This window comes from Schistocerca piceifrons, chromosome 5 (genome assembly GCF_021461385.2).
Source record: "Schistocerca piceifrons isolate TAMUIC-IGC-003096 chromosome 5, iqSchPice1.1, whole genome shotgun sequence".
NCBI lineage: Eukaryota > Metazoa > Arthropoda > Insecta > Orthoptera > Acrididae > Schistocerca > Schistocerca piceifrons.
The window spans coordinates 79,881,017-79,908,535 of record NC_060142.1 but is presented as its reverse complement, the minus strand read 5'-3'; the positions used below and the strand labels follow the sequence as shown (position 1 = coordinate 79,908,535).

The window sequence follows — 27,519 nt, the reverse complement described above, 5'->3', positions numbered from 1 at the left end:
GTTGCACTGGAGAAACACTTCGTCCCGCGCGAGCAGCAGTTTCCCAGATTCATGCGTCACATTCCATCATGCCAATAATGTGCCCTCTTTCAAATTCACTGATTGGATAGTTGAGACTTAGCGCCATATACCGATCCTGCCTTGGAAGCGGTTAAATGAGAGATGTGTCTCAGAGCGAGATGGTGACGCGAGACTGGACGCGCACGTAGTTTATGAATCAGCCGATAGAGGACAGTATTGGATAGGGGACTGATTTAGTTGCGATTGTGCCCACTAGAGTGCACTAAAGTAATAGAATGTTTTTCATAAACCGTTCCAGTATTTTCATCAAGTGTTATTATGTCTTTTTGTGTAGGTAAAATGTTATAAATGTGTTTTAGCAGTATGAATGTGCGTCAGTGTGGTTTAAGGTTAATATAAAGATAATTGTTTAACGAGTTATGTAGTGGGATTTAGTGTGGGAACATTTCGAAGAAGTATGGATGTGCACAAAGGGGATTTTCGTAGAATAGATTTGTAAAGTAAGTTTATGGTAAAGGGAAAGTTAATTCAGGTATAAATAACAATAGTAAATAACTGTATGCATAAACAAAACTTCAGCATATTAGATAATTACGTCGGTCAAAAGTGCAGTCGTTAGGTTTACTATTTTGCGATTGGTTATTGATGAAAAGCGTGGACTGACGCGGGAGAATGTTGTTTTGCTATTGGCTGTTTAGTAAACTGACAAATGGTAAAGCAATATTCTTCGCGCGCTATTCTCTGCTGGTAAAGAGGACTTAGAGTATTCTAGAGAAGAGTCGGAGCTTAGCCATGAAACAGTTCGGACGCGTGTAGTGGTGGTTCCGATGGAAATAAGTTGCCGGATCTAGCAGTGTTTCATACATCAAAAGTGTGGTAAAGTGACGGCATAATTATTCCGATGGGTGTGTAGAAATTTCGGAATTCTTAAGTGAATTTTGTGACGAGAAAAGACATATATTGAACAGGTCGGTGGCTAAAAACTGTGACTGCATTTGGTACCGACAGACTTAATATTTGACGAGCATTCTCAATCAAAAACAATAAGTATTTTTGTAGCTATTACGTTTTCGGGAAATGCAACACCATAAACTTGATGACGTGAGTGAAAGGGATTGTGAGTGACTCTGTTAAGACTGGCACGGGCTTGGCAGTGATACTTGTTCACCTAAGTTTCAGAATATATTAATTGAGGACAAAATTTCCAACCTTTCATTTCGTGTGAAAACTTTCTCCCGAAACGTAGATTAGTGACTTTAATTGCAGCCTGGTTCACATCGAAGTACAATAGGTTTCGCTCGGCTTCCTTGCTGATGATATGCTGAGACAATGTTCACAGGTAGGGGCGAGTTCGTCGTAAAGGGACGGAAAGAACCGCGCCGCCGCATAGTGCGGTTCACACATACGTCTGCGAGGCATCCTGCACGTCTGCTCAAGTCACACCGATGCATTACCTTCGTTTTATAGCAACAACGAGAGCCGCAGGCACATTTTACCGGTAGGTGGTGTTGTGTCGCGATGTCGTTGTTGACCTTGAACCCGCGGGTCCACATGGTACGAATGCCAATCGTTACTGCAGAACATACTAATGTACATGTGCTGTGAACACGAACGTCCTATCTTTAGTCGTTCAAGGCGTTCTGTTTTTTTCTGAATAGAATGTATCATTTTATATGATCTGGGGTGATTCTGCATCATTCTAATCTGCATACCGTTGGAGCACCTGATGTGCAAGAGGTCACGTTCGCAGCTCACGCGGCTTTTGGCACATGCACCACAGTCGTGCTAGAGGTGACATACTCACCCTGTCATACACCCTAGGCAGAGCCATGCTGGAAGTGATGCCGACCAGCGGGACTCCGAATTTGGCGGCAAACGCGGCCATGCAGTCGGCGTGGAAGAACTCGGTGATGACGAGGTCGTAGTGGTCGCCGGAGGAGAGCACGTGCCGCAGCTGGGGCAGTGCCAGGGCGTCGGTGCACTGCTGCCTGGCGATGTACTTCATGATGATGGCGCTCACCGGCGGGGAGCGGGCCCGCTCTATCAGGTCCCACGTCAGCTGCAGTCGGAACAAACACACACACTGTACAGTTTATGGGACCAGGCAGTAGCGCGCTGTTTGCAAGCTCGCTATTTACTCGTTTCCTATTCCACTTGGATCAGCACAAAAAAACTGCTGGATGTTGAAATTGCAACGCCATAAGGGATCGATGAGATCTGGAGGGCTATACTCGAGGCCATACTCTCAACAACTCTATGCGACTAGTGCCCGTGAGGACATACAGGGGGCGGACAAAAGCATGGAAATCCCAGAAACACAATACATTGCCATGCCTAATATGGTGTAGGAAAACCTTTGGCATTCAAAACAACTTCCAGAATGGATAAATGCAGGTCCTTTATTAAGACACAAAGGAATTACAGACATTGGTCCGAGTGGACACTGATATAAATCAGTGGGGTAAGTTGAGAATTTGTGCCAGGTCAGGACTCAAAACCGAGTCTCCTGCTTGCTACGCAGATGTATTGACCACTGCACCATCCCGACACAGTGGTCATCGCAACTGCAACTGCACAGACGCCTCCTGTCATACCCAAATTCGCAACTTATCCACAGACTACTAACGTACTACCCATTGCCCATTATTCTCATTACTCACAGAATTCCGCCAGTTCCTGCAAGAGTTCAAGTGTGGTGTCCATCTGCACTGAAGTAATCATTGGCCAGCCTCGCTTTAATTGTACATTGTAGAGCCAAAGAAACTGGTACACTGACCCCCGTGAGCACACAGAAGTGCCGCAGTACGACATGGCATGCAGTTGACTAATGCAGTGCTAGAGGGAGTTGACACCATGAATTCTGCAGGGCAGTCCATAGATACGTAAGAGTACGACGAGGTGGAGATCTTTTCTGGACAGCACGTTGCAAGGAGCACCAGACATGCTCAATAATGTTCATGACTGGGAAGTTTGGTGGCCTGTGGAAGTGTATAAAAACAAAAGAGTCTTCCTGGATCCACTCTGTAGCAATTCTGGATGTGTGGAGTGTTACATTGTCCTGCTGGAATTGCCCAAGTCCGTCGGAATGCACAATGGACTTCAATGGCTGCAGATGATCAGACAGGATGCTTACATAGGTGTCTCTGTCAGAGTCGTATGTAGATGTATCAGGTGTCCCGTATCACTCCAACTGCACACGTCCCACACCATCGCAGAGCCTCCACCAGCATGAACAGTCCCCTGCTGACGTGTAGCGCCCATGGATTCATGAGGTTGTCTCCATTTCCGTACTCGTCCATCCACTAGGTACAATTTGAAACGAGACTAGTCCGACCAGGCAACGTTTCCAGTCATCAACAGTCCACTGTCGATGTTGACGGGTCCAGGCGAGGCGTAGAGCTTTGTGCCATGCAGTCATCAAGGGTAAACGAGGGGGCCTTCGGCTTCGAAAACCCGTATCGATGATGTTTCGTCGAATGGTTCGCACGCTGACAGCCGTTGATTGCCCAGCATTGAAATCTGCAGCATTTTGCGGAAGGGTTGCACTTTTGTAACGTTGAACGATTCTCTTCAGTCGCCTTGGTCCCATCCTTGCAGGATATTTTTCCGGCCGCAGCGACGTTGGAAATTTTACGTTTTACCAGATTCCTGATATTCACGGTACAGTCGTGAAATGGTCATATTGGAAAATACCCAATTCATCGCTACCTCGCATTTGCTGTGTCCCATCGCTCGTGCATCGACTATAGCACCACCTTCAAACTGACTTATATCTTGATAACCTGCCATTGCAGCAGCAGTAACTGATCTAACAACTGCGCCAGACACTTGTTTCCTTACATAGGCATAGCTAACCGCAACGCAGCGCCGTATTCTGCCTGTTTACATATCTCCGTATTTGAATACGCATAGCGCTGCAGTCTATGTGAGGTATCTGTTCGTTCAGACTTCAAGTAGACCACTGTGTCTGGATAGCCTAGTAAGCAGCAAGCCCAGGTTCGAATCCTGATCTAGCATAAATTTTGAAGTTACTCCATTGATTTACAGCAATACTCACTCCCAGCCAATGTCTGTAATTCCTATGTGTCTTAATTGATAGATGCTGTTTGATCAAAATGATGCCTGTTCTTTAGGACAGTTCCGAAAAACAGACATCACGTATACACAGGACCTCTATGATTTTGAAGGGAATATTATACCATTCCCCCTGCAAAATAGTGGCAAAAACTGGAAAAAATCATCTAATTGGGTAGTGATCACACAGTCTTCTCTCCAAAGTAGACCACAAAGGCTTGATAATATTGAGATATGGTGATTGTGGTGGCCAGGAGTGATGCGATAATTCATTCTTGTACTTGCAAAACCACTTCTGGACCATGCGAGCTGTGTGAATAGGCCCCATCGTCTCGGAACATACTATCACCATTGGGGAGCAAACATTGTGCGATGGGATGGACAGTCAAAAAGTCCATGTAACCCTTGGCAGTAACGAGGGCCCATGGACCACCACGATACAGCTGCACATATCATCGGAGAACCCCCGCTGTGTTTCATTCTTCGGATGTAAATTCGACCAGAAGTCGGAAACAGTGTGCAACAAGACTCCAGTCAAATGACTTTCTTTCATTGCCGCATAGTCCACGTCTTATGGATCCTACACCAATTTTACCTGCTATGGGTATTTGCATCACTGAAAACTAGCTTTGGAATTCCTGCACGCTGTGCAGTTCCCTGCTTATGGAGCTCTCTTCTTGTAGTTTTGGTGCTGACAGGGTTCGTGAAGGCGCCATTCAGTTCCGCTCCGACTTTTGCTGCTATCGCCCTCTTACTTTTTGTCACAATCCTCTTCAATGACTGTCTGTCAGTATCGCTCAACACACAGTTTCGTCCCCATTGTGACTTAGCAGATGATGTTTTTCCGCTTTCCCCACAGATCTTCGATGTGGTGCCTTTTGAAACATCAAAAATTTTGGCTCCCTTGATTATGGAAGCACTCACCATACGAGCAACAACAATTTCCCCACGTTCGAACACAATTAGCTCCCATGTGATGCATACTCAATTACATAACACATTGTTCTGGCCACGACTAATACTTGCAACATATTGAGGACACTGTACAGACGTTATTCGTGGTCAAGCACAACAGCAAAACTTGCAAACTTGGCTAGCATCTGCATTTATGTTCAAATATGCATTTCACGCGGTGTTTCTATATTTTTGTCTGATCCCTGTACACTGCTCGCCTGGCCGTGCACCATCATGCTGCATTGGTTAAGAATATTGACTCAGGAATTGGGTTTGTTTGTAGCCAAACACGTATCCACAATAACAGTGCTCCAGATGTGGAGTACGACAGACTGCCAGCACGGCAACCAGTGTTGTCGCTTCCCCTGACATGGCAGCAGTGAGAGGTATGCCAAGAGTGGTTCGTCCAGCTGCAACACTGGACAATGGAAGTGGCACCGTGGCACCTCTCAGGCAAGTCTTGGTTCTGTGTAAAGCATTATGGTATACGTAACCATGTAGGAGGCTCCAAGAAGTACGAATGTTGCTCGATTGCATTCATTATTCCCATATGGCCGCAGGACCAAGCATCATGGTATGGGATGCTATTACGTACACAATACAATCACTTCTGGATCATGTAGTCAATAATTTGGACAACAGCCATTACACTTCTGACACATTAACGCAACCGGCTGTGCACTATGGCCGAGGTTGCCGAGTCGTTATCTTTCAACAAGATAACGCAAAACCATACGGTGTCCGTGCTGTCCCGGCCATCGTGCACTCCAGATCTCACACCCACTGAAAACATCTGGTCACGGGTTGCCAAGACACTGGTATGCCTCCATTCACCAGCTGCAACGACTGGTGAACTCTGGCACAGATCTGAAGCAGCGTTTCTGTCAACCTACCTCACTTCAGTCGTGCTCAGCCGGATTAGAGCCACTCTTGCTCCCATAGGTGGCATCTCTATATACTAAATTTTGCACCCTGTATACCACAATTCGCCTACAAATTCCGTCATGCATTCTTCCTGCCACAGTGGAGACTCGATTAACAGGACTAATTGTTGCCGTACGTCTTTAGGATTATAGAAAATCCGAATAATTGAATGGCTGAAGAAAAGCGATTTTTGTGTTATTAACTATAGAAAGACCATCTAGATTTCCTGTGTCTGGTTGGCTTTTAGGTACACTGTCATATTGTTATCTTTCTAAGATTAATAAATAATGTTAGGTGTTTATTCAGAATAACAAAAACAAATTAAACTTATTAAACTCAATAAAAACAATGTTTATTAAGAAAATAGAGACATTTTCGTACATAGCTACATATTTTAATAAAATTACTAAAATACTGCAAGCTTAATCATGAAATACCTAACAAAAGTCACACTAGTTTTTGTTTAAAACATTTAGTAATTGTCATCTGATGTAAACATTTTTTTCTCTTTATTGCTGCCACATCACGAATTCGTTTTAATTGTAGTAAACTCACGATATCACACGCTTTATTTTCGAACCATTTGAAAACTGTTTCCAGGGCTCGAAATACTTCCGCATGACGTGATCCTGCATCATTTTCTACATTTACGGCTTCTTTTGTTTTATGTTCTTGCATTTCCTGGTGTTCGTTTGCCTGCAATATGTTTTCAATAATTTCGTCATCCCACATGATCTGATCATTACAGTCACAAGTGAGCTACTCTTTCATATCATCGGCATCACATTCCTAGCATATCTGCATGCTTGTCGATATCTCATTTACATCCTCCAAAACGGAATCATCCGTATCGGTTATTGAATTTTCGTGCTCCTGTTATAGTATTATGTTCCAGACTTTGTTCAAAGTCTTCCTTTCAATCAAATCTCACGCATCTACAACCATGTAACAACACTTCTTTAAACAGCTGCGACACGGCGCAGCGGCTTAGCGATTGCCTACTGTATACTTCAAACAATAATGAAACGGGCGCTGTCTAACTGAATATACGAGGTCTGTTCAAAAAGTTCCGGAACGTTCCTAATTTCCCGCCGATGATGTGTTGAAGCGAAATGCACACGCTTGTGTTTAATGTGTAACTACAAGAAGTTTCATTGCTGTTGTATGTCTGTTAATTATTGTTCAGTGCTGTATTGAGTAGCGGGTTACTAAAATCGTACTAATCAATAAACGATCCAACTGATTAGCGACACGTGAAGCAAATTATCGACTTCCAGATTGATGAGTAAAGGAAGGTGAATGTGCGGCGATAACTAACCTCTGGCTTCTTCTCGTTTGATGCTATGCTCACGTCGCGGTAGTTCTTGAGAGGAGTCTTCAGCGGGAACTGGCTGATGACTGTGACGTTGTGGCCTCTAGCCGCCAGCTCCCTGAAGAGTCGCCCGAACATGGCGAAGTGGCTGGCGCCAGAGAACCACACGGGCGCCAAGATGTTCGCCGCCTCCGACGGAACACCCACTGCCAGCGCCAGCAGGACCACCGCCAACGGAGACATGGTGGTCTTGTGCCTGAGCAGACGAAGAAGTCACTGAAAACGCTGCCTTGTGTCCCATATCTGGTGTAAATCTAAAAGCTTAGAACACGATGATAGCACAAAAGCGATTCAGCAGCATCCGACATTAGACGAACACTCCAGAACCTTGAAGGACTGTAACAACTTTCCATGGAATCAGATCAAGATGTGGATGGAAGTCATCAGAAGAAAACCTAAGCTATCCTGTCTTAATAGTTGCTCACCGTTCCTAATTTTGTTCATGGATGGTTGTTAGTACCAACTTAGCTCTACCACACCCCATGGACGTTTGAATGGAGTAATATCGCAAGAACGTATATACTAAATTGAAGCCTAAAGAAATTGGTATAGGTATGCGTATTCAAATACAGAGAAGTGTAAACAGGCAGATATGCCGCTGCGGTCGGCAACGCCAATGCAACACAAGTGTCTGGTGTAGTTGTTAGATCGGTTACTGCTGCTACAATGGCAGGTTATAAAGATTTAAGTGAGTTTGAAGACGATGTTATAATCGGCGCACGAGCGATGGGACACACCATCTCCGAGGTAGCGATGAAGTGGGAATTTCCCCGCACGCCCATTTCACGAGTGTACCGTGCTTATCAGACACCCGGTAAAACATCAAATGTCCGACATCGCTGCGACCGGAAAAATATCCTGCAGGAACGGGACCAACGAAGACTGAAGAGAATCGTTCAACGTGACAGAGGTGCAATCCTTTCGCAAATTGCTGCAGATTTCAGTGCCGAGCCATCAACAAGTGTCAGCGTGCGAACCATTCAACGAAACATCACCGTCATGGGCTTTTGGAGCCGAAGCCCAGCTTGGGCACACTTGATGACCGCACGACACAAAGCTTTAAGCGTCGCCTGGGTCCGTCGACACCAACATTGGACTGTTGATGGCTAGAAACATGTTGTCTGGTCGGACGAGTCTCGTTTCAAATCGAACAGATGGACGTGTAGGGGCATGGAGACAACTTCATGAGTCCGTGGACCCTGCATGTCAGCAGAGGACTGTTCAAGCTGGTGGAGGCTCTGTAATGGCGTGGGGTGCCTGCAGTTGGAGTGATATGGGACCCCTGATATGTCTAGATACGAATCTGACAGGTGACACGTACGTAAGCATTCTGTCTGATCACCTGCATCCATTCAAGTCCATTGTGCATTCCGATGGACTCGGGCAATTCCAGCAGGACGATGCGACACCCCACACATCCAGAATTGCTACAGAGTGGCTCTAGGAACACTCTTTCCGAGTTTAAACACTTCCGCTGGCCATCAAATGCCCGAGACATGAACGTTATTGGGCATATCTGGGATGCTTTGCAACCTGTTGTTCAGAAGAGATCTCCACCCCCTCGTAATCTTACCGACTTATGGACAGCCCTGCAGGATTCATGGTGTCAATTTCCTCCTGCACTACTTCATACATTAGTCGAGTGCATGCCATGTCGTGTTGAGGTACTTCTCCGAGCTCGCAGGGGCCCTACACGATATTAGGCAGGTGTACCAGTTTCTGTGGCTCTTCAGTGTATAAGTGGAATGGCACCTATGTACGAGGGCGGTTCAGAAAGTAACCTCCGATTGGTCACAGTGGGGGTTGTGGGGGGAGTAGCGACGCCATCTGTGCGTTCACGCACTCAACAGGTCAGTCGGCATCAAGCCGTGGTCGAGTGAACGTCGTACCTGCGCTAGTTTAGTTTTTGTGGCAGTTTGAAATGTGTGCTGCAATAGAAAACCCCGCCAAATGTGAAGTGCGTGCTGTCATAAGGTTTTTTACAGCCAAAGGATATTCTGCAGCAGCTATTCATCGTGAGCTTTGTGCCGTGTACGGACCAAGAGTTATGAGTGAAGGAGTTGTCCGTGAATGGGTACGTTTATTTAAAAGTGGACGAGAAAACGTTCATGATGAAGAGAGGAGTGGTAGACCATCATTGGTGACTGACGAACTCGTTCAGACAGTTGATGCAAAAGTTCGTGAAAATCGACGTTTCTCAATGTCGGAGTTGTCTACTCGTTTTCCACAGATTTCTAAGACTCTCTTGTACGAGATAGTGACAGCAAGATTGGGTTACCGTAAGTTCTGTGCACGATGGGTGCCCAAAATTCTTACCGACCACCACAAAACTCAAAGAATGGCCTCTGCATTAGACTTTCTGTCACGTTATGAGGACGAAGGAGAACCATTGTTAAACAGAATCGTGACCGTTGACGAAACCTGGATTAAGTACGTGAACCCTGAGACAAAAGAACAATCAAAGATGTGGGCACATTCAAATTCGCCTACCAAACCAAGAAAAGCCTCGCAAGATTTTTCTGCCAGAAAACTGATGGCAACGGTGTTTTGGGATGCCAAAGGGGTGTTGTTGGTTGAATTCATGGAACGTGGTACGACCATTAATCAAGACGTGTACTGTGAAACAATAAAAAAGTTACGACGGGCTATACAGAACAAACGCCGTGGTATGCTGACTTCCGGTATCGTTTTTTTGCACGATAACGCCCGTCCTCACTCTGCTCGCAGAACAACGGCCCTTCTTGAGTCCTTCAAGTGGGACGTTATCAACCATCCACCTTACAGCCCAGACCTGGCGCCAAGTGATTATCACCTCTTCATGCATTTGAAGAAATGGCTCGGGTCACAGCGGTTTGATGACGACGAAGAGCTCAAAGATGCGGTCACAGGCTGGCTCCAGGCACAAGCGGGTGATTTTTATGCAGAAGGAATTTCAAAGCTTGTGAAGTGATACGATAAGTGCCTCAATCGCTATGGAGACTATGTAGAAAAATAGTGCAAAGATGTAGTTGTAAGATGTATATATTAAAATATTTTTATTTAACTTGGTGTATTTTTTTAAATCAACCGGAGGTTACTTTCTGAACGGCCCTCGTACAAGAACACGAACACAGCATTTTTTTGTGTTGTTGATGTGGTCCTCAATCCAAGGACTGGTTTGATGCAGTTCTCCACGATAGTCTATTCTGTGCAAGCCTCTTCAACTCTGCGTAGTTACTGAAACCTTCATCCACTTTCATCTGCCTACATTAATCACTTTTTGGTCGCCCTCTGCAGTTTATTTCTCTCACGGTTTCCTGCATTATCAAACTAAGTATTTCTTGATGGCTCAGGACTTGTCCTGTCAAACTGTCCCTTCGTTTAGATAAACTGCCGATGTAACTGATGCAGCATATCTCTGACTACAGCCTTCAGCCCACATGTGTATAGTTAGGCTGTTATATCCAGCCACCCACGCACGGTTTTTACAGAGTGGGGATGTTGTATATGGCATCCGTCGCAGGATTGATTTGGATTGACTGTGACGGTGAATAATTGTAGGAAAATCGAACAGTGAACCTGTAATAACAGTGGCTTTATCTTTACGACAGAACAGTGACTTTTAATCATTGCAGTAAAGACCACACATTTTCTGAACGGGAGAACATTGCTTAAAAACTGTGAACATGACTTTGACCATTTCTTTTTCTGGGTTAAAATTATGCAACAAAAAAAGACCACGTCTATTTAAACTGATTCTATTCGCCAGCAACCATTCTATACATTATAAATGACAGTGTGGTTCCACAATAATGTAACAATTTCATTTGCCTAATTTGTAATATCTGTAACGTATCTGTATACGTAATATTTCTACACAGAGTAATAACCGCTACCAATCACAATATAAGGTGATTTTATTTAGCACACGACCGGTTTCGGGCTTGTGCCCATCTTCAGGCGGTTTACATTCATGTATATGTTTTCATATTCATTGTTGTCCGATCACAGATCTATAGGACCGCATAAAACAAAATTGAGTTTAGCAAAAAAAATAAGACGACAATAGTTCAAGAAAGTAAGATTCACGTGGAAAGGAGGTGGATAATATATGCAAAGATAATATATAGACGGTACACACAAGTAAAAGCATCATCTGACTGTGAAGAAAGCATGCATGTAGTTTCAGACTCCGACATAAGTTATATTCTATAGCTATATCTACATGGTTACTCTGCAATTCACACGTAAGTGCCTGGCAGAGGGTTCATCGAACCGTTTTCATACTACTTCTCTGCCATTCCACTCTCGAACGGCGCGTGGGAAAAAGGAACATCTAAATCTTTCCGTTCGAGCTCTGATTTCTCTTACTTTATTATGATGATGATTTCTCCCTGCGTAGGCGGGTGTCAACAAAATATTTTCGCATTCGGAAGAGAAAGTTGGTGATTGAAATTTCGTAAATAGATCTCTCCTCAAAGAAAACCGCCTTTGTTTCAGTGACTGCCACCCCAACTCACATAACATATCGATGACACTCTCACCCCTTTAGCGCGATAACACAAAACGAGCTGCCCTTCTTTGCACTTTTTCGATGTCCTCCGTTAATCCTACCTGGTAAGGATCCCATACCGCGCAGCAATATTCCAGCAGAGAACGGAAAAGTGTAATGTAGGCTGTCTCTTTAATGGGTTTGTCGCATCTTCTAAGTGTTTTGACAACAAAGCGCAGTCTTTGTTTCGCCTTCCCCACAATATTAACTGTGTGGTCTTTCCAATTTAAGTTGCTCGTAATTGTAATTCCTAATGGAGTGTAGCCATGTATGGAAGTGAAACGTGGACGATAAATAGTTTAGACAAGAAGAGAATAGAAGCTTTCGAAATGTGGTGCTACAGAAGAATGCTGAAGATTAGATGGGTAGATCACATAACTAATGAGGAGGTATTGAATAGAATTGGGGATAAGAGGAGCTTGTGGCACAACTTGACTAGAAGAAGGGATCGGTTGGTAGGACATGTTCTGAGACATCGAGGGATCATCAGTGTAGCATTGGACGGCAGCGTGGAGGGTAAAAATCGTAGAGGGAGACCAAGAGATGAATACACTAAGCAGATTCAGAAGGATGTAGGCTGCAGTAGGTACTGGGAAATGAAGAAGCTTGCACAGGATAGAGTACCATTGAGAGCTGCATCAAACCAGTCTCAGGACTGAAGACCACAACAACAACAACAGATATTTAGTCGAATTGACAACCCTTAGATTTGTGCGATTTATCGTACACCCACAATTTATCGGATTTTTTTAGTACCCTTGTGGATGACCTCACACTTTTCTTTGTTTAGAGCTAATTGCCACTTCGCACCAAACAGAAATTCTCTCTAGATCATTTTGTAATTGGAATTGATCGTCTGATGATTTTACTAGACAGTAAATTACAGCGTCATCTGCAAACAATCTACCTTGTGCTACAAGAGGTACACTCCATATAATTTGATTGTCTTGTTAATCCATTTGTAAATCCATGGAACGATGACTCGTTGAACATTTGTGCTTTAGGAAACATTGATTATGAGTGGAAGGGAGGATTATAAGTTACAGTATAAAGAAATTACAAACGAGAAACAACAGCCAAAGTTATAACAACTGGTTTGCCGACGAGAGTATGGACCCCTTTTTACGAATTGATCCACCAAATGAGACTGCAAATAGAAAATGTGGAAAGTTAAAGCAGTGCCGAAGGTGAGGAACTGGAAATGGAGTTACTGGAAAACCATGAGGAGTTCAGTATTTATATGGTAAAATCTGAGTGCAGTAGTCTACAGTACAACCTCAGAGAGTTCGTACTTTGCAAACTATGTGGTTGCGACTACAAGATCCCAAGTTACTGACGATATTGCTTCTGTTTCGTTGCTTGTATCTCCAGAGAATCTTCTGTTATTCTATAAATCTTTCAAAGCGTAAAGCTACTTTCTCTGTAGCTGTCTCTAAAAGACAAGTCATGATTGAGACACACGAAGTAGTGGAAGTAATGAATATGTCATAAATCAAGAGACAAGATAACATATAACTTAACAGGTGCAGAGAGATACACAAAAATAATATTTGATGGTACGATAGGATGTACCATAAAAACGTATAACTTGCTTACAAACGAGACAAAAACAAAGAATTCATTATTACGCATACAGACGTAATATAAACCAAATCTGTCTGCGCACACAAACATAAGCATGGTAGATGTGATGATTAAAGGTTGTACAAGTTAAGAGAACAACCAAAGGTAAGTGAGTAACATTACGAATAAAAAGATCTATGTTTGGGTTAACAAAGTCAATAAAGGTAAGTCATGGAATATAATAGAAAACCAGCTGGAACAGACAGACCAGATTAGTGGAGGGGATGTAAAAAATATTGAATAATGTAAGCGATAGGTAATCGGCTAGTTTTCATTAAAGAATTTACTCGATAGGCATAGCTATGATCATCAAAATTGCAGCAGCACTTCATACAGGGTTATTACAAATGATTGAAGCGATTTCACAGCTCTACAATAACTTTATTATTTGAGATATTTTCACAATGCTTTGCACACACATACAAAAACTCAAAAAGTTTTTTTAGGCATTCACAAATGTTCGATATGTGCCCCTTTAGTGATTCGGCAGACATCAAGCCGATAATCAAGTTCCTCCCACACTCGGCGCAGCATGTCCCCATCAATGAGTTTGAAAGCATCGTTGATGCGAGCTCGCAGTTCTGGCACGTTTCTTGGTAGAGTAGGTTTAAACACTGAATCTTTCACATAACGCCACAGAAAGAAATTGCATGGGGTTAAGTCGGGAGAGCGTGGAGGCCATGACATGAATTGCTGATCATGATCTCCACCACGACCGATCCATCAGTTTTCCAATCTCCTGTTTAAGAAATGCTTCTGCTTTAGCCTTTTCCGTAAGATTTTCCAAACCGTCGGCTGTGGTACGTTTAGCTCCCTGCTTGCTTTATTCGTCGACTTCCGCGGCTACGCGTGAAACTTGCCCGCACGCGTTCAACCGTTTCTTCGCTCACTGCAGGCCGACCCGTTGATTTCCTCTTACAGAGGCATCCAGAAGCTTTAAACTCAGCATGCCATCGCCGAATAGAGTTAGCAGTTGGTGGATCTTTGTTGAACTTCGTCCTGAAGTGTCGTTGCACTGTTATGACTGACTGATGTGAGTGCATTTCAAGCACGACATACGCTTTCTCGGCTCCTGTCGCCATTTTGTCTCACTGCGCTCTCGAGCCCTCTGGCGGCAGAAACCTGAAGTGCGGCTTCAGCCGAACAAAACTTTATGAGTTTTTCTACGTATCTGTAGTGTGTCGTGACCATATGTCAATGAATGGAGCTACAGTGAATTTATGAAATCGCTTCAATCATTAGTAGTAGCCCTGTATATGAAGCCACGACTGAGCGTTATCTTCTGCAGTGGGAGGGACATGTTTAGAAGACGTGAGATGAGTTCTCTACAGAAAAAACTGTGGAATTACCTGATGAAGTATACCTCCAATTACGGCCCTCAACTGTATCAACCAGCCAATGCAGCACGGTTCTTACACGGGGTAGGTGTTGTATAACCGGTACTGTGTAAGCATTGCAACTTGTGTATGTATCATATTATGCTTCTACGTTTGGCACTCGAATAATCTTGTCATAACTGAAATAATTTCACTAAATACGTTCGAGAGTTATAAAAGGAATGGACTGACGAAAATATTTTTTTAACAAGAACAAGATTAAGGATAGGACCTGTCGTGACACAAAAGAAAAACAAAACGTTTATCTTGAATCTCATATTTTATTCAGAAGCCCTTTTTCAGTTTATGGCTCTCTCTCGTTAAACTTTTCACTTTCATACAAAACTGATATTACAGTATTCAATGTCTGTTATCAATTTAGAACTGAAAATCTTCCGAAATACAGAACAGCAATATGCATAATTACTGCGCATGTATTCACTTTTTGTCTGTGTAACACCACATCAAACACAATTTATTTACTTCACCACGTAGCCGTTTTCGATAATAAACAGCTAACTTTTCAGCAATTATCGTTACAATAGATCCAATACCATTTTATAGGTCCATTCATTCCGAACTGGAGCATATTGCGTTAAGCAGAATCTGCCTAAAGGGGCCTGGCACTTTGAAATAAACGTTGGTCAAGAAGGTTCAGATGTGACCACGCTGTACGCTTAATGTGCTAAGTGTTTGCGACAGTACATTGAACACTTGCTATCAGAGCATTATAGACATTGGGATGAAAGTATGGATTTGGATATCACATTCCATTACAGAAGGAAGTGTTCTGGCTTATCTCAACGATTATTAAATTTAATCAGATCTTGTAAAACAGTCTTAGCTAATTCAGTTCTGCAGAGTAATAGCCGTTAGGGTTAATTAGGACCGTTAGAGAATGAGCCTAAGGGGATATCCATCGAGTGATATTTTTTTTAAATTTTATATGCCACAGTGAAGCTATAAGTGGTAGAACTTGACAGAAAGCCGAAGTTCGACTAAAACACACACACACACACACACACACACACACACACACACAAACTGTGATAGTCTAAGTGAATATGCGTCGGTTTTTACGTTACGCGAGCCGGTAAAACAGTCGACTGCAAGATCCACTTCTTGACAGAAAAACATCGAAGCGCAAGGGAGTACGATCTCTTTCAGAGAAACGAGATATGGCATTCCAATGGTTTCGCAAACAAATAACCTATGTCATTTAGACGCATACAGCCCAACGATTGCACTACCGCTCCCTAATGTGAACCAAACGGGCCATTTTTTACATTTATTTGTTGCTGAAATACTGCAGCTGTTAATGTTGATCCAATACACCCAAATATTGAAGAAACGTGTGCGTATGGCCCAGATATACGTCCGACACCACAGGTAGTCACAGGCTGTTGCCAAAGGGTTACCGTGTTGTCCACGGTAAGCAGGACAGTGTTCCGTGTGGCTGTGCTACGTCTGAATCCGAGTTTGTAACTGCTTGCATCTCACCATTTCATCAATCAGTTTCCCAACAATGATTAAATGTGCTCTCAAAACACTGTATGAAGCAAACACAAAGAAACTCTTTGTTGCGCTTGGGCTAGGACTGTACTTTCCGCTTTGTTCACCTTCACTTCTGAGCTCAGAGACGGTGCAATGAATATTTTATAAATTCTTTTCATGTGTTTGACAGACCAACGTTGTGTCGGGTCCTATGGGCGGAACGTGTCTTCATTGTATTGGTGCTATGTGTGTACGTTAATAAGAATTTTCCGAAGACCCGATGATGACAGCAAGATTCTGTCGAAACTGGTCACTGTGAAATATAGCAAAAATACCAAGTGATCTTGGCTGCAGAAGATTTCCCTATTCATCAATGACAGATCGCTCCCTACGAACATGTGGAGCCTGTATGGTGAAGAACAGTCAGATAATCAACGAAAGAAAGCATCTGATGACATTCTAGTTGCAACTTGTGTTAGAAGACCACCTGTAGTGTTACTACATTTATTAAGTTGGCAGACGTGTTTCTGTATCTGAAAGACGATGAATTGAATTGAATGAAATTTTATTGTCGTTTAGCTATTACAGCAATTGACAAGTTATAAAGCATATATACATGAAGATCATTCTGTTACTATTGATTTTCCATAAAATACAATATTTAACATCAAATAATATGAAAACATTGCATCATAAATTACTCAGTTAAGGAAATTATGCTGTACTCTCCAAACCGGTACCACTATGATATTTTAGAGTCATAAAATTCCTGAAGTGAGTAGCAAGGATTTGCAGCTAACCAACTGAATAATTTGTCTTTAAATAAATCAAATGGAGCTTCTACCCACTCTAGTGGCAGTTTGTTAAACATCTTCATGCCCACCACTTCGTAGCTGCTCAGTGACTTGGATAATCTGCAGTAAGGTATGTCAAGATGGCTACTATTTCTGGTTCCATGAGAGTGTACATCTCTTCTACGCTGGTATTCTGATAAATTGCTCTTTATACGCAGTAGGGCAGTGTAAATATACAATTTTATAACAGTTAATATTTTTAAGTTGATAAACAGTGGTTTGCAGTGGGCTAGTTAATCACTGTTTTTGATAATTCGAATTACTTTCTTCTGAAGTATCAAAATGTCCTGAAGGTGTGAGCTATTGCCCCATATTAAAAGCCCATAAGATATAATGCTTTGAAAAAAAGCAAAGTAGGCCGATCTTACACAGGCCGCAGGTACATGGTTTTTTAAATTCCTTAACAAATACATCACTCTAGACAGCCTTGCACTAATGTATTTAATATGTGGCTCCCAAGTCAATTTACTATCTATAACAATACCTAAGAACTTAACACTATCCATGAAGTCTGCTCCTGGCAGATATCTTAATCTAAATGCAATCTTTTGAGTTTTACTCTCATTAAGCAGGAACCTGTTAGCTCGAAACCAGACTGATGCTTGTGATATTGTGTCATTTGCCACAGTTTGGAGCATATCCACGTCTGAGCTGATACTGAAAAAAGTGGTATCATCTACATAGAGAATGGAGTGAGTATTTATGTAAGATGGTAGATCGTTTGTCATTAGGATAAATAGCAGAGGTCCTAATACTGAGCCTTGTGGCACACTGCACTTAACTTCAGCTACTAAGTGTGATCTCTGTTTACCAATACAAACAATTTGTTTACGGTTGCTGAGGAAAGACTCGAATATGTTGTCAACTTCACTGTTTGTGATTCCATAATAAACTAGTTTGTTGAGGAGTGAAATATGCTCCACACAATCGAAGGCTTTGCTAAGATCACAAAAGGTAGCCTGAGCAAAATTTTTCCCTTTTTCCTTCATAAGCATTAAGCACTTTTTTAATCAGGGAGTCAATGGCATGGACGGTGGATTTGCCCTTCCTAAAGCCAAATTGTACTGCAGTAATAATGTTATTACCTGTCGGATAATCACACAACTGGGAGTTGATCACGGATTCCAAAACTTTAGATAAAATAGGTGTCAGAGATATTGGACGATAGCTAGATGGGCAATTTTTGTCTCCTTCCTTGTCTATTCAAATTTCGCGCCAGTTGCATAAGAGTGGCGCTAGTAACGGCTGCGACAAGCTGCATGTTCCTTTTGCGATACTGCAGAAAGACTTAGTAGAAATGTAGCCACTGTACGTAACTGCTGGCAGCGGTAGTCAAGAGAGTGGATGGTCGCAAGTTAACGTGGCACTACCGAGAGTGAAGACCATCGTGTTCGACCTGTTGCTCTGGCGCATCGGACTGCTTCTTCAGCAGCAGTTGACACCACAGTGATGTAATGAACTGTTACAAATCGGTTACTTTAAGGGCAGCTACGAGCCGGACGCCCTCTAGCGTGCTTTTCACTGACCCCACACCACCGCTATTTACGATTTCAGTGGTGCCAAGTGAGAGCTCTTTGGAGGCCAGGGTGGAGGGCTGTTGTGTTTCCTGATGAAAGCTGGTTCTGCATCGGTGCCGGTGATGGTCGTGCGCTGGTTACAAGGAGGCCAGTTGAGGGCCTGCAACAACCCTGTCTGCGTGCAAGAGACACATGACCTAGATCTGGAATAATGGTCTAGGGTGAGATTTCGTACGACAACAGGAGTACTCTCGTTGTTATCCCACGCACCCTGACTGCAAATTTGTACGTTAATCTGGTAATTCGACCTGCTGTGCTGTCTTTCGCGAAAGCATTCCAGAGGGCGTTTTCCAACAAGATAACGCTCGTAACCTAACATGCTCTACAGAGTGTCGACATGTTGCCTTGGCCTGCTCGATCACAAGATCTGTCTCCAATCGAGCACTTATAAGATATCATCGGACTACAACTTCAGCGTCATCCACGAACAGCATTAACCGTCACTATATTGCCCGACCAAGTCCAACAGGCATACAACTCCATCCCACAAACTGACATCCGGCACCTGTAAGACATAATGCATGCACGTTTTGCGCCGATTATTAATGTACCACCATTTCACATTGCAATGGCTTATTTTGCGGGTACATTAACCTGCGATCTTGCAAGGTAATTATTTAAATATGTTGCCTAGATAAACGTATTCCCGAAATTTCATTACTCTACTCTAATTATTTTTTTGGTGTTGCGCATTTTTTTCATAAGGGAATTTGTAAGTCCAAACGACCACGCGGTGTCACGTGTACAGTACGTGCTCAAAGTTATCTCCATTTCGTATTGCGACACTTGTTGTTGACTCACTCTTTATTATCAGCTTATCTGTAAAACTCAACGTGTACGATCCACGAGTACCACAATCTATCAGACCCTGTAATTCTCCAATGGGAGTGTTCCACCTTTACAACCTTGCGTTAACAGTCTTTGAAGCTAACTGTTACCTGAAGTGAACACTGCTGACCAACTATTGGTCACACGAATTAATACCCACGAATTACTAGCCTATGTTAGATGCGTCAAGGCACTTCTCATACAAGTTTAGATACAGAACAGCTTTTTTAACATAGTTTTTGGGCGTTATTTGACAAGTTGGTACTTTTTGCCGATGATACAAGTATAGCTATCACACCCAACAGACTAGAATTAACTGGTGAAATTGTAAACGATGTTTTTCAGAAAATCATTAAGTGGTTCTCTGCAAATGGGCTCTCACTAAACTTCGACAAAACACAGTACATACAGTTCCATACAGTAAACGGAATGACACAATTAATAAATACAGACTTCGATCAGAAATCGGTAGCTAAGGTAGAATATTCAAAATTTCTAGGTGTATGCATTGATGAGGGGCTGAACTGGATAAAACACACTGAAGATCTGCTGAAACGTTTGAGTTCAGCTACTTATGCTATTAGGGTCATTGCAAATTTTGGCGATATACATTTCAGTAAATTAGCTTACCACGCCTATTTTCATTCTCTGCTTTCGTGTGGCATCATATTCTGGGGTAACTCATCACTGAGTAAAAGAGTGTTCGTTGCGCAAAAGCGTGTAATCAGAATAATTGCTGGAGCTCATCCAAGATCATCCTGCAGACACTTATTTAAAGAGCTAGAGATTTTCACTGTAGTCTCACAATATATATATTCACTTATGAAATTTGTTATTAACAATCCGAACGAATTCAAAAGTAATAGCAGTGTACATGGCCACAACACTAGGAGAAAGGATGATCTTAACTACTCAAGGTTAAATCTAGCTTTGGCTCAGAAGGGGGTAAATTATGCTGCCACAAAAGTCTTTGGTCACTTACCTAATAGCATCAAAAGTCTGACAGATAGCCGTTTAGCAGTTAAAATGAAATTAAAAGAATTTCTTAATGGCAACTCCATCTACTCATTAGATGAAGTTTTTGATATAGTAAGTGGGTAATTTCCGCAACCCCCACAAAAAAATTAAAAATATTAAGTGTCATGTATAATATTTTGTGTAATGTAATATCTTGTATAGACATTTTTTATTAACCTGACAAGTTCCACATCATTACGAAGTGTCGTATTCATGATCTATGGAACAAGTACTAATCTAATCTAATCTAATGTACTCTACGTTTTCGCGTTTATTGTCTGCATGTTGTGTTTCATTTTCCACACAGCCGATTGCCTGTTTTTATTTTACTTACTTGTAGAATATTTCTTGGCTCTTCCTTCCATCGCGTTGTACTTTAACTTGCGTCACCGAGCAGAAACTTGTTTGTTCTATTGCTTCGTACGTTTCATTCAGGCTGTATTTCTACATAAATCCAAGGTAACCACTCACCACTGTACGTTGGAAAAAAACAGACCATTTCGATATTGTGTCTCTTTAGTTATGTGACGATAACACTCAAAGTGTTACTGTTTTGTAGGTGTTAACTGAAAATTCTGAGCTGCCATTGTCCTTCAATTGATTAGTGCATCTGTTAATAGACTAGTGGTCGAAAAAGGATAAAAATGAAGTAGAGACAATTGAGCTTAAAATATTTATTGCCTCAGCTAGGTGTACCAAATCCGTTACATGCGATCTTCCTTTCTGGAAATAAAACCAAGCTGCTTCACGGTATAACCAAATGAAATTCTCGGGCACTCAAGTAAGAACTAACAAGTTAACAGTCCGAATCGTTATGTCGAAACCTAGTTTGCTTCTTCCCTGGTAGTCAACTTTTAAGAATTTCAGTGTTGACATGAATTTAAAGTAAAAAAAAAAAAAGTTATTTTTCTAATGGCTTTCTGTGCGGTCAGCTGATGTGCATCCGACCTTAATACTCTCTTGTCGCTTCTTCCATTGGTCTGCTAGAGAAAGCGATATAACCACCGACTGAAACAACTGAAATGTCACTGAATGTGCATAGACAAATACAACTTATATTCGATCTATAACTTTCTTTCCAAACTGGTAAGAAGCATCCGCAATAGATACAAGATTTCCAACACGTCAATATTCATATATTGTAGCTACTGGAAAATGTTAATAGCTATACAATCTTCCAAGGTCACATTTCTTGTGCACCGTGAATATAAATTAAGGACAATATGTCATAGCCATGTGAATCGGAGGCAGAATTCGACATTTTCACGCAAGACTAGGCCTGAGTTGGGAATGAGTCCGACTGAGTATGTGAATAACTTTGGAGTAGCACACAGATCTCGTCAGACTCCTAAACAAAAGAGATCAAATTTAAAGTATATTAATACATGAAATGAATTACGAGGGTGGTTTGAAAAGTTCTCAGAATCACCACGAGAGGTCAGCGCCAGCGCAACGAGTTATTCACGTAATATTCATTGGACTGTTGCCTGTAAAAACGTGCCACGTCAGTACTCTTGAGCTGTGGCGGTGACGTGGCTCTGTTGCTGTTCCCGCATACTGATTTGCGAGGATGGAAAAAATCGAAATTCGAGCAGTGGATTAGTACTTGGTAAAGAAAGGTATGAAAGCAAAGTACATTCATGCTGATTTCCCAGAATACTCTGGGGGACTCTGCTCCTTCATAAGCAACTGTTGCGAAGTGGACAAGTGAATTTAAACTTGGTTGGGAGAGCTAAGACGATGATCCGCGCAATGGTCGGCCAAGATGAGTCACTACTCCAGAAATCATTGCATAAGTGCACAAAATGGTCATGCAGGATCGCCGATTGAAAGTGCGTGAAATTGTTCACGCTTGCCAGATGTCATCTGAAAGGGTATATCACATTTTAACTGCAGAATTAGAAACGAAAAAAAAAAAATATCTGCAAGATGGATGCCGCGACTCTTGTCGCTGGATCAAAAACGCATGAGAATGAACATATGAGAACAAGGTTTGGCCCGTTTTAGGAGAAAGGAACAAGATTTTTTGTGCCGGTTTGTGACCTCAGATAAAACTTGGGTGCACTGCTATACCCCAGAGACAAAACAGCAGTGAAAGCAGTGGAAACATGCTGATTCTCCGCCCCCAAAGAAAACAAATACAATTCCTTTCGGGAAAGGTCATGGCATCAGTGTTGTAGGATGCGAAGGGGACTCTGTTTGTAGATTACCTCCCCACTGGGCAAACAATTACTGGAGAGTACTATGCTAACCTCCTGGACAAATTGCAACCAAGGATACGCGAAAAAGGCCAGGTTTAGCAAGGAAGAAAGTCATCTTCTATAAAGCCAATGCGCGCCCGCACGCATGTGCCGTCGCCATGGCAAAATTACACGAATTGTTGCCACACCCGCCTTATTCAACTGATATGGCTCCGTCAGATTTCCCAAAACTGAAAATTTTTCCTGGTGTCAAGAAGTTCTGGTATGGAAAATGAACTGCCATGTCTAGCAGTCATTGCAGTTGATTTCCGTATCCCCACCAATACTTGCAAAACATAAATTAAAATAAACAAGAATTATAATTTATTAAACTCGTTTTGAAACGCTTTTCTTGTGAACCTTTAGTTGCTTTATAGAATATATTACATTTCTCACAGACATCAAATGGGCTATTTTCATTTTTCTTGTGTGCCAATAGAATTCGTTTTACATTTCTTAGTTCTCAATTCCTTTTTATCCATTAGTCTTATGTTTTAAACTGTAAGTATTTACACAATTTACTTCATGTGCCAAATATAGACATGTTGTCAATAGTAACACTACTATCGTAACTCTTCTTATAAATTGTATGAAGGAGAGTGAGATTATATGAAATGGCAAAAGACTTAAGTATAACTGTATAATGGATTTACCCTGAACTTTTAAATTAAAAGTCTTCTTAACACTACAGAAGGTATGATGTAATTCTGTTTAAATGTTAAAAACTTAATAATGCTTATAATTATTTCATAAAAACTAAAAATCCTAATAAGGTGCGCACTGTATCACGACTTTTACAATGAATTTCCCATCAGTTCCACTTCTACAGCACAATCTTCAAAATGCTAATCACTGCAAAATCAGAAGGGTTTGTTGTACTACTTTTTAATGTAAATGGCAACTCCGGCTTCCATTTCACTTCTCTGAGTAGTTCGTGATCGCTGGATAAGTATAAATTCTAATGTAAATTTCCTACTGAAGGTGGGCAAAGCGAAATGAAACAAAACTGCTCAACCACGCTTGATAACCAGAGAAACGGATCGCAGCCATATTGCCACACACCGCTGCTAACCAGCCAGGCAGCCATATTGCGTACACGAATCGCATGTGATCCACCAGACTGCCTGGGACTTCAAGCAATTAGCGGCCGATCGCTTCGATTTGTCCACAAATGTGCCGTCTACGAAGCGATCGGTTTCCCACGCAACTGATCGCTTGGAACGGTGGCTCGTGTGTGTGGCCCTTCACATACTGCTTACGAGATTGCAGAAGTGGTACCGAACGATCTACACTACATACATTGCCTGTAGCAATCCTAGATTGAGTGCAGAAATTATGATCCGTCCAGTTGCCAAAGGCGTACACAGTGACAAACTTCCATGGGATGAGCAGTACTTACCGGAGGCGTGGTAGCTATTGAAATGCCCACAGGTGCCGACCGTCCACGTTGCATGTCTGCTCGATCTTCGGTTGCCTTATCGAAACACTCCAGCGAGGCTGCCAGCTCCCCAGTAAAAGCTACTATCTTATCGACTACAGCCCTGCGCTATCAAGAAGCGGGCATCAGGCTACCAAATGTGAACGCCATTGCCTGACATAGATATCTACGCCGAGCAACACACTGGCCTTATCCTATTTCATATACGCAAAAATTTAAACTAACGTGCACAAGGATAAATCATTTGTACTTGAGTAATATTGTTCAGTTCCTTTCGGCTTATCGTGGTTGCCGGCCGCGGTGGTCTCGCGGTTCTAGGCGCGCAGTCCGGAACCGTGCGACTGCTACGGTCGCAGGTTCGAATCCTTCCTCGGGCATGGATGTGTGTGATGTCCTTAGGTCAGTTGGGTTTAAGTAGTTCTAAGTTCTAGGGGACTGATGACCACAGCTGTTAAGTCCCATAGTGCTCAGAGCCATTTGAACCATTTATCGCGGTTTCTTTTTTTTACTTTTTGTAAAAAAAAAAAAAAAACTAGGCTTCTATGTGAATGTAACCAGATAGACTAGAATCCTGAGCTCTACCGTTCAGAATAAACGTGAAGCACTGAACAGGTAAGCAGAGATAACTCGTGTTGAAGTACTTCCGAAAGGGTTACTCGTTCTTTTGTTAGGATTTTAGGGAGTAAGGTTTATTTAAACTCATTAATAATTATTTTGAAACTTTGCTTTTGAGTCAGTGGGCTGTATCAGGTAGCAACGTTTCACAATACTATTAGCGCTTGTGCTGCGAGATGTTACTTCAGTTTTAAAGGAAGAATTGACTTCAAGTAACGAAACAGTCGTCGATATTGCGGTTTCGTGTGATCGAATTAAAATTTCGGAACTAAGTAGGAACCCCTTGAGTGCGAGGTCACATGTTCAATATTTAGTGAAAGTCTTCTATTAACAATTACGACAGGAAAAAAAAAACTAAGCTGCCACCGACGGAGCCGGCCGGAGTGGCCGAGCGGTTCTAGGCGCTACAGTCTGGAACCGCGCGACCGCTACGATCGCAGGTTCAAATCCTGCCTCGGGCATGGATGTGTGTGATGTCCTTAGGTTGGTTAGGTTTAAGTAGTTCTAAGTTCTAGGGGACTGATGACCTCAGCAGTTAAGTCCCATAGTGCTGAGAGCCATTTGAGCCACCGACGGATGGTCTAGGGGTTGCGGGCACGTTAGCTCAGCACGTTCAGTGAGAGAGCTAGGTGGTCTCTGTAATATATATATAAACAAAAAAAAAAACGACAACTGAGTTAAGGGATCAACAACGAACTTCAACGGACGTCATGTGACGTCCGCTACGCCCAAATACAACGAACAATAACGAACAAACTGCAAAAAAAGGGGGAGTAGAGTCATTGGTCCCTGGTTCAAAATTCGCCACCGCTTAAATTTTGATTAATAAGCAGCATTGGTGGCCGAAGACTTCCTGCGTGAGAAGTCACCCTCATTCTGCCAACGGCCTTGTCAAAGAGGGCAGATGAGCAGACAGAGATTCAGGGCACACTCTTGCCATAGGGGTGGGAAACTGCCCGTAGAGGCAGGAGAATGAGCAATGATCAACGGCCTGAGGATGCAGAAGGCAACGGAAAACCACTGCATTACAGACACATAACGTGTATCCACAGGACACGTGGCCTGTAATTGAAAAAGTGTCATAATGATCTCTCCGTTGGCAAAAGATTCCGGAATAGTCCCCCATTCGGATCTCTGGGAGGGGACTGCCAAGGGGGAGGCGACCACGAGAGAAAGACTGAATAATCGACGAAAGGATAACGTTCTACGAGTCGGGGCGTGGAATGTCAGAAGCTTAAACGTGGTAGGGAAATTAGAAAATCTGAAAAGGGAAATGCAACGGCTCTATCTAGATATAGTAGAGGTCAATGAAGTGAAATGGAAAGAAGACAAGGGTTTCTGGTCGAATGAATTTAGGGTAAACATCAACAACTGCACAAAATGGTATAACGGCAGTAAGATTCGTTATGAATAGGAAGGTAGGGCAGAGAGTGTGTTACTGTGAACAGTTCAGTGATAGGGTTGTTCTGAACAGGATCGACAGCAAACCAACACCGACAACGGTAGTTCAGGTATACATGCTGACGATGAAGAGATAGAGAAAGTACATGAGGAGATTGAAAGGGTCATACAGTACATAAACGGAGATGAAAAATCTAATAATTATGAGGGGCTGGAGTGCAGTTGTAGGGGAAGGAATAGAAGAAAAAGTTCAGGAGAATATGGGCTTGGGACAGTGAATGAGAGAGGAGAAAAATTGAGCTCTGTAATAAATTTCAGCGGGCAATAGCGAATACTCTGTTCAAGAATCACAAGAGGAGGAGGTATACTTGGGAAAGGCCGGGTGATAAGGGAAGATTTCACTTAGGTTTCATCATCGTCAGGCAGAGATACCGAAATCAGATACTGGATTGTAAGGCATGCCCAAGAGCAGATATAGTCAGTTCACAATACAGTAGTGATGAAGAGTGGGCTGAAGTTCAAGAGATTAGGCAGGAAGAATCAATACGCAAAAAAGTGGGATACGAAGTATTAAGGAATGACGAGATACGCTTGTAGTTCTCTACTGCTATAGATACAGCAATGAGGAATAGCTGAGTAGGGAGTACAGTTGAAGAGGAATGGACATCTCTAAAAAGGGCAGTCAAAGAATTTGGAAAGAAAAACATAGGTACAAAGATGTAAGAGCGAAGAAACCAGTGGTAACAGAAGAAATATTTCAGTTGATCGGTGAAAGACGGAAGTATAAAAATGTTCAGGGAAATTCAGGAATACAGAAATAAAAGTCGCTGACGAATGAAATAAATTCGGAGTGCAGGGAAGCTAACACGAAATGGCTGCGTGAAAAATGTGAAGAAATCGGAAAAGAAATGCTTGTCGGGAGGACTGACTTAGCATATACGAAAGTCAAAACGACTTTCGGTGAAATTAAAAGCAAGGGAGGTAACATTAAGAACGCAACTGGGAGTCCACTATTAAATGCAGAGAAGAAAGAGCGGATACGTGGAAAGAGTACATTGAAGGCCTGTATGAGGGGAAAGATTTGTCTGATGTTATAGAAGAAGAATCAGAAGTGGATTTAAAAGATATAGCGGATCCAGTATTAGAATTTAAGAGAAGGCAGAAGGGAGAGATAACATTC

The 27,519-nt window shown here is 42.4% G+C and overlaps 1 protein-coding gene across 1 annotated transcript in view; it reads right to left on the bottom strand.

Moving 5' to 3' along the window:
* LOC124798666 (UDP-glycosyltransferase UGT5-like) overlaps positions 1 to 27,519 on the bottom strand; it is a 90,468-nt gene that overhangs the window by 36,379 nt on the left and 26,570 nt on the right. The window contains exons 2-3 of the mRNA XM_047262166.1: positions 7,292 to 7,541; positions 1,826 to 2,080 (exon numbers count right to left, since the gene is read on the bottom strand). Of these exons, the coding sequence (XP_047118122.1) occupies positions 1,826 to 2,080; positions 7,292 to 7,528 (492 nt within the window). The 5' untranslated portion in view covers positions 7,529 to 7,541. The remainder of the gene's footprint in view (positions 1 to 1,825; positions 2,081 to 7,291; positions 7,542 to 27,519) is intronic.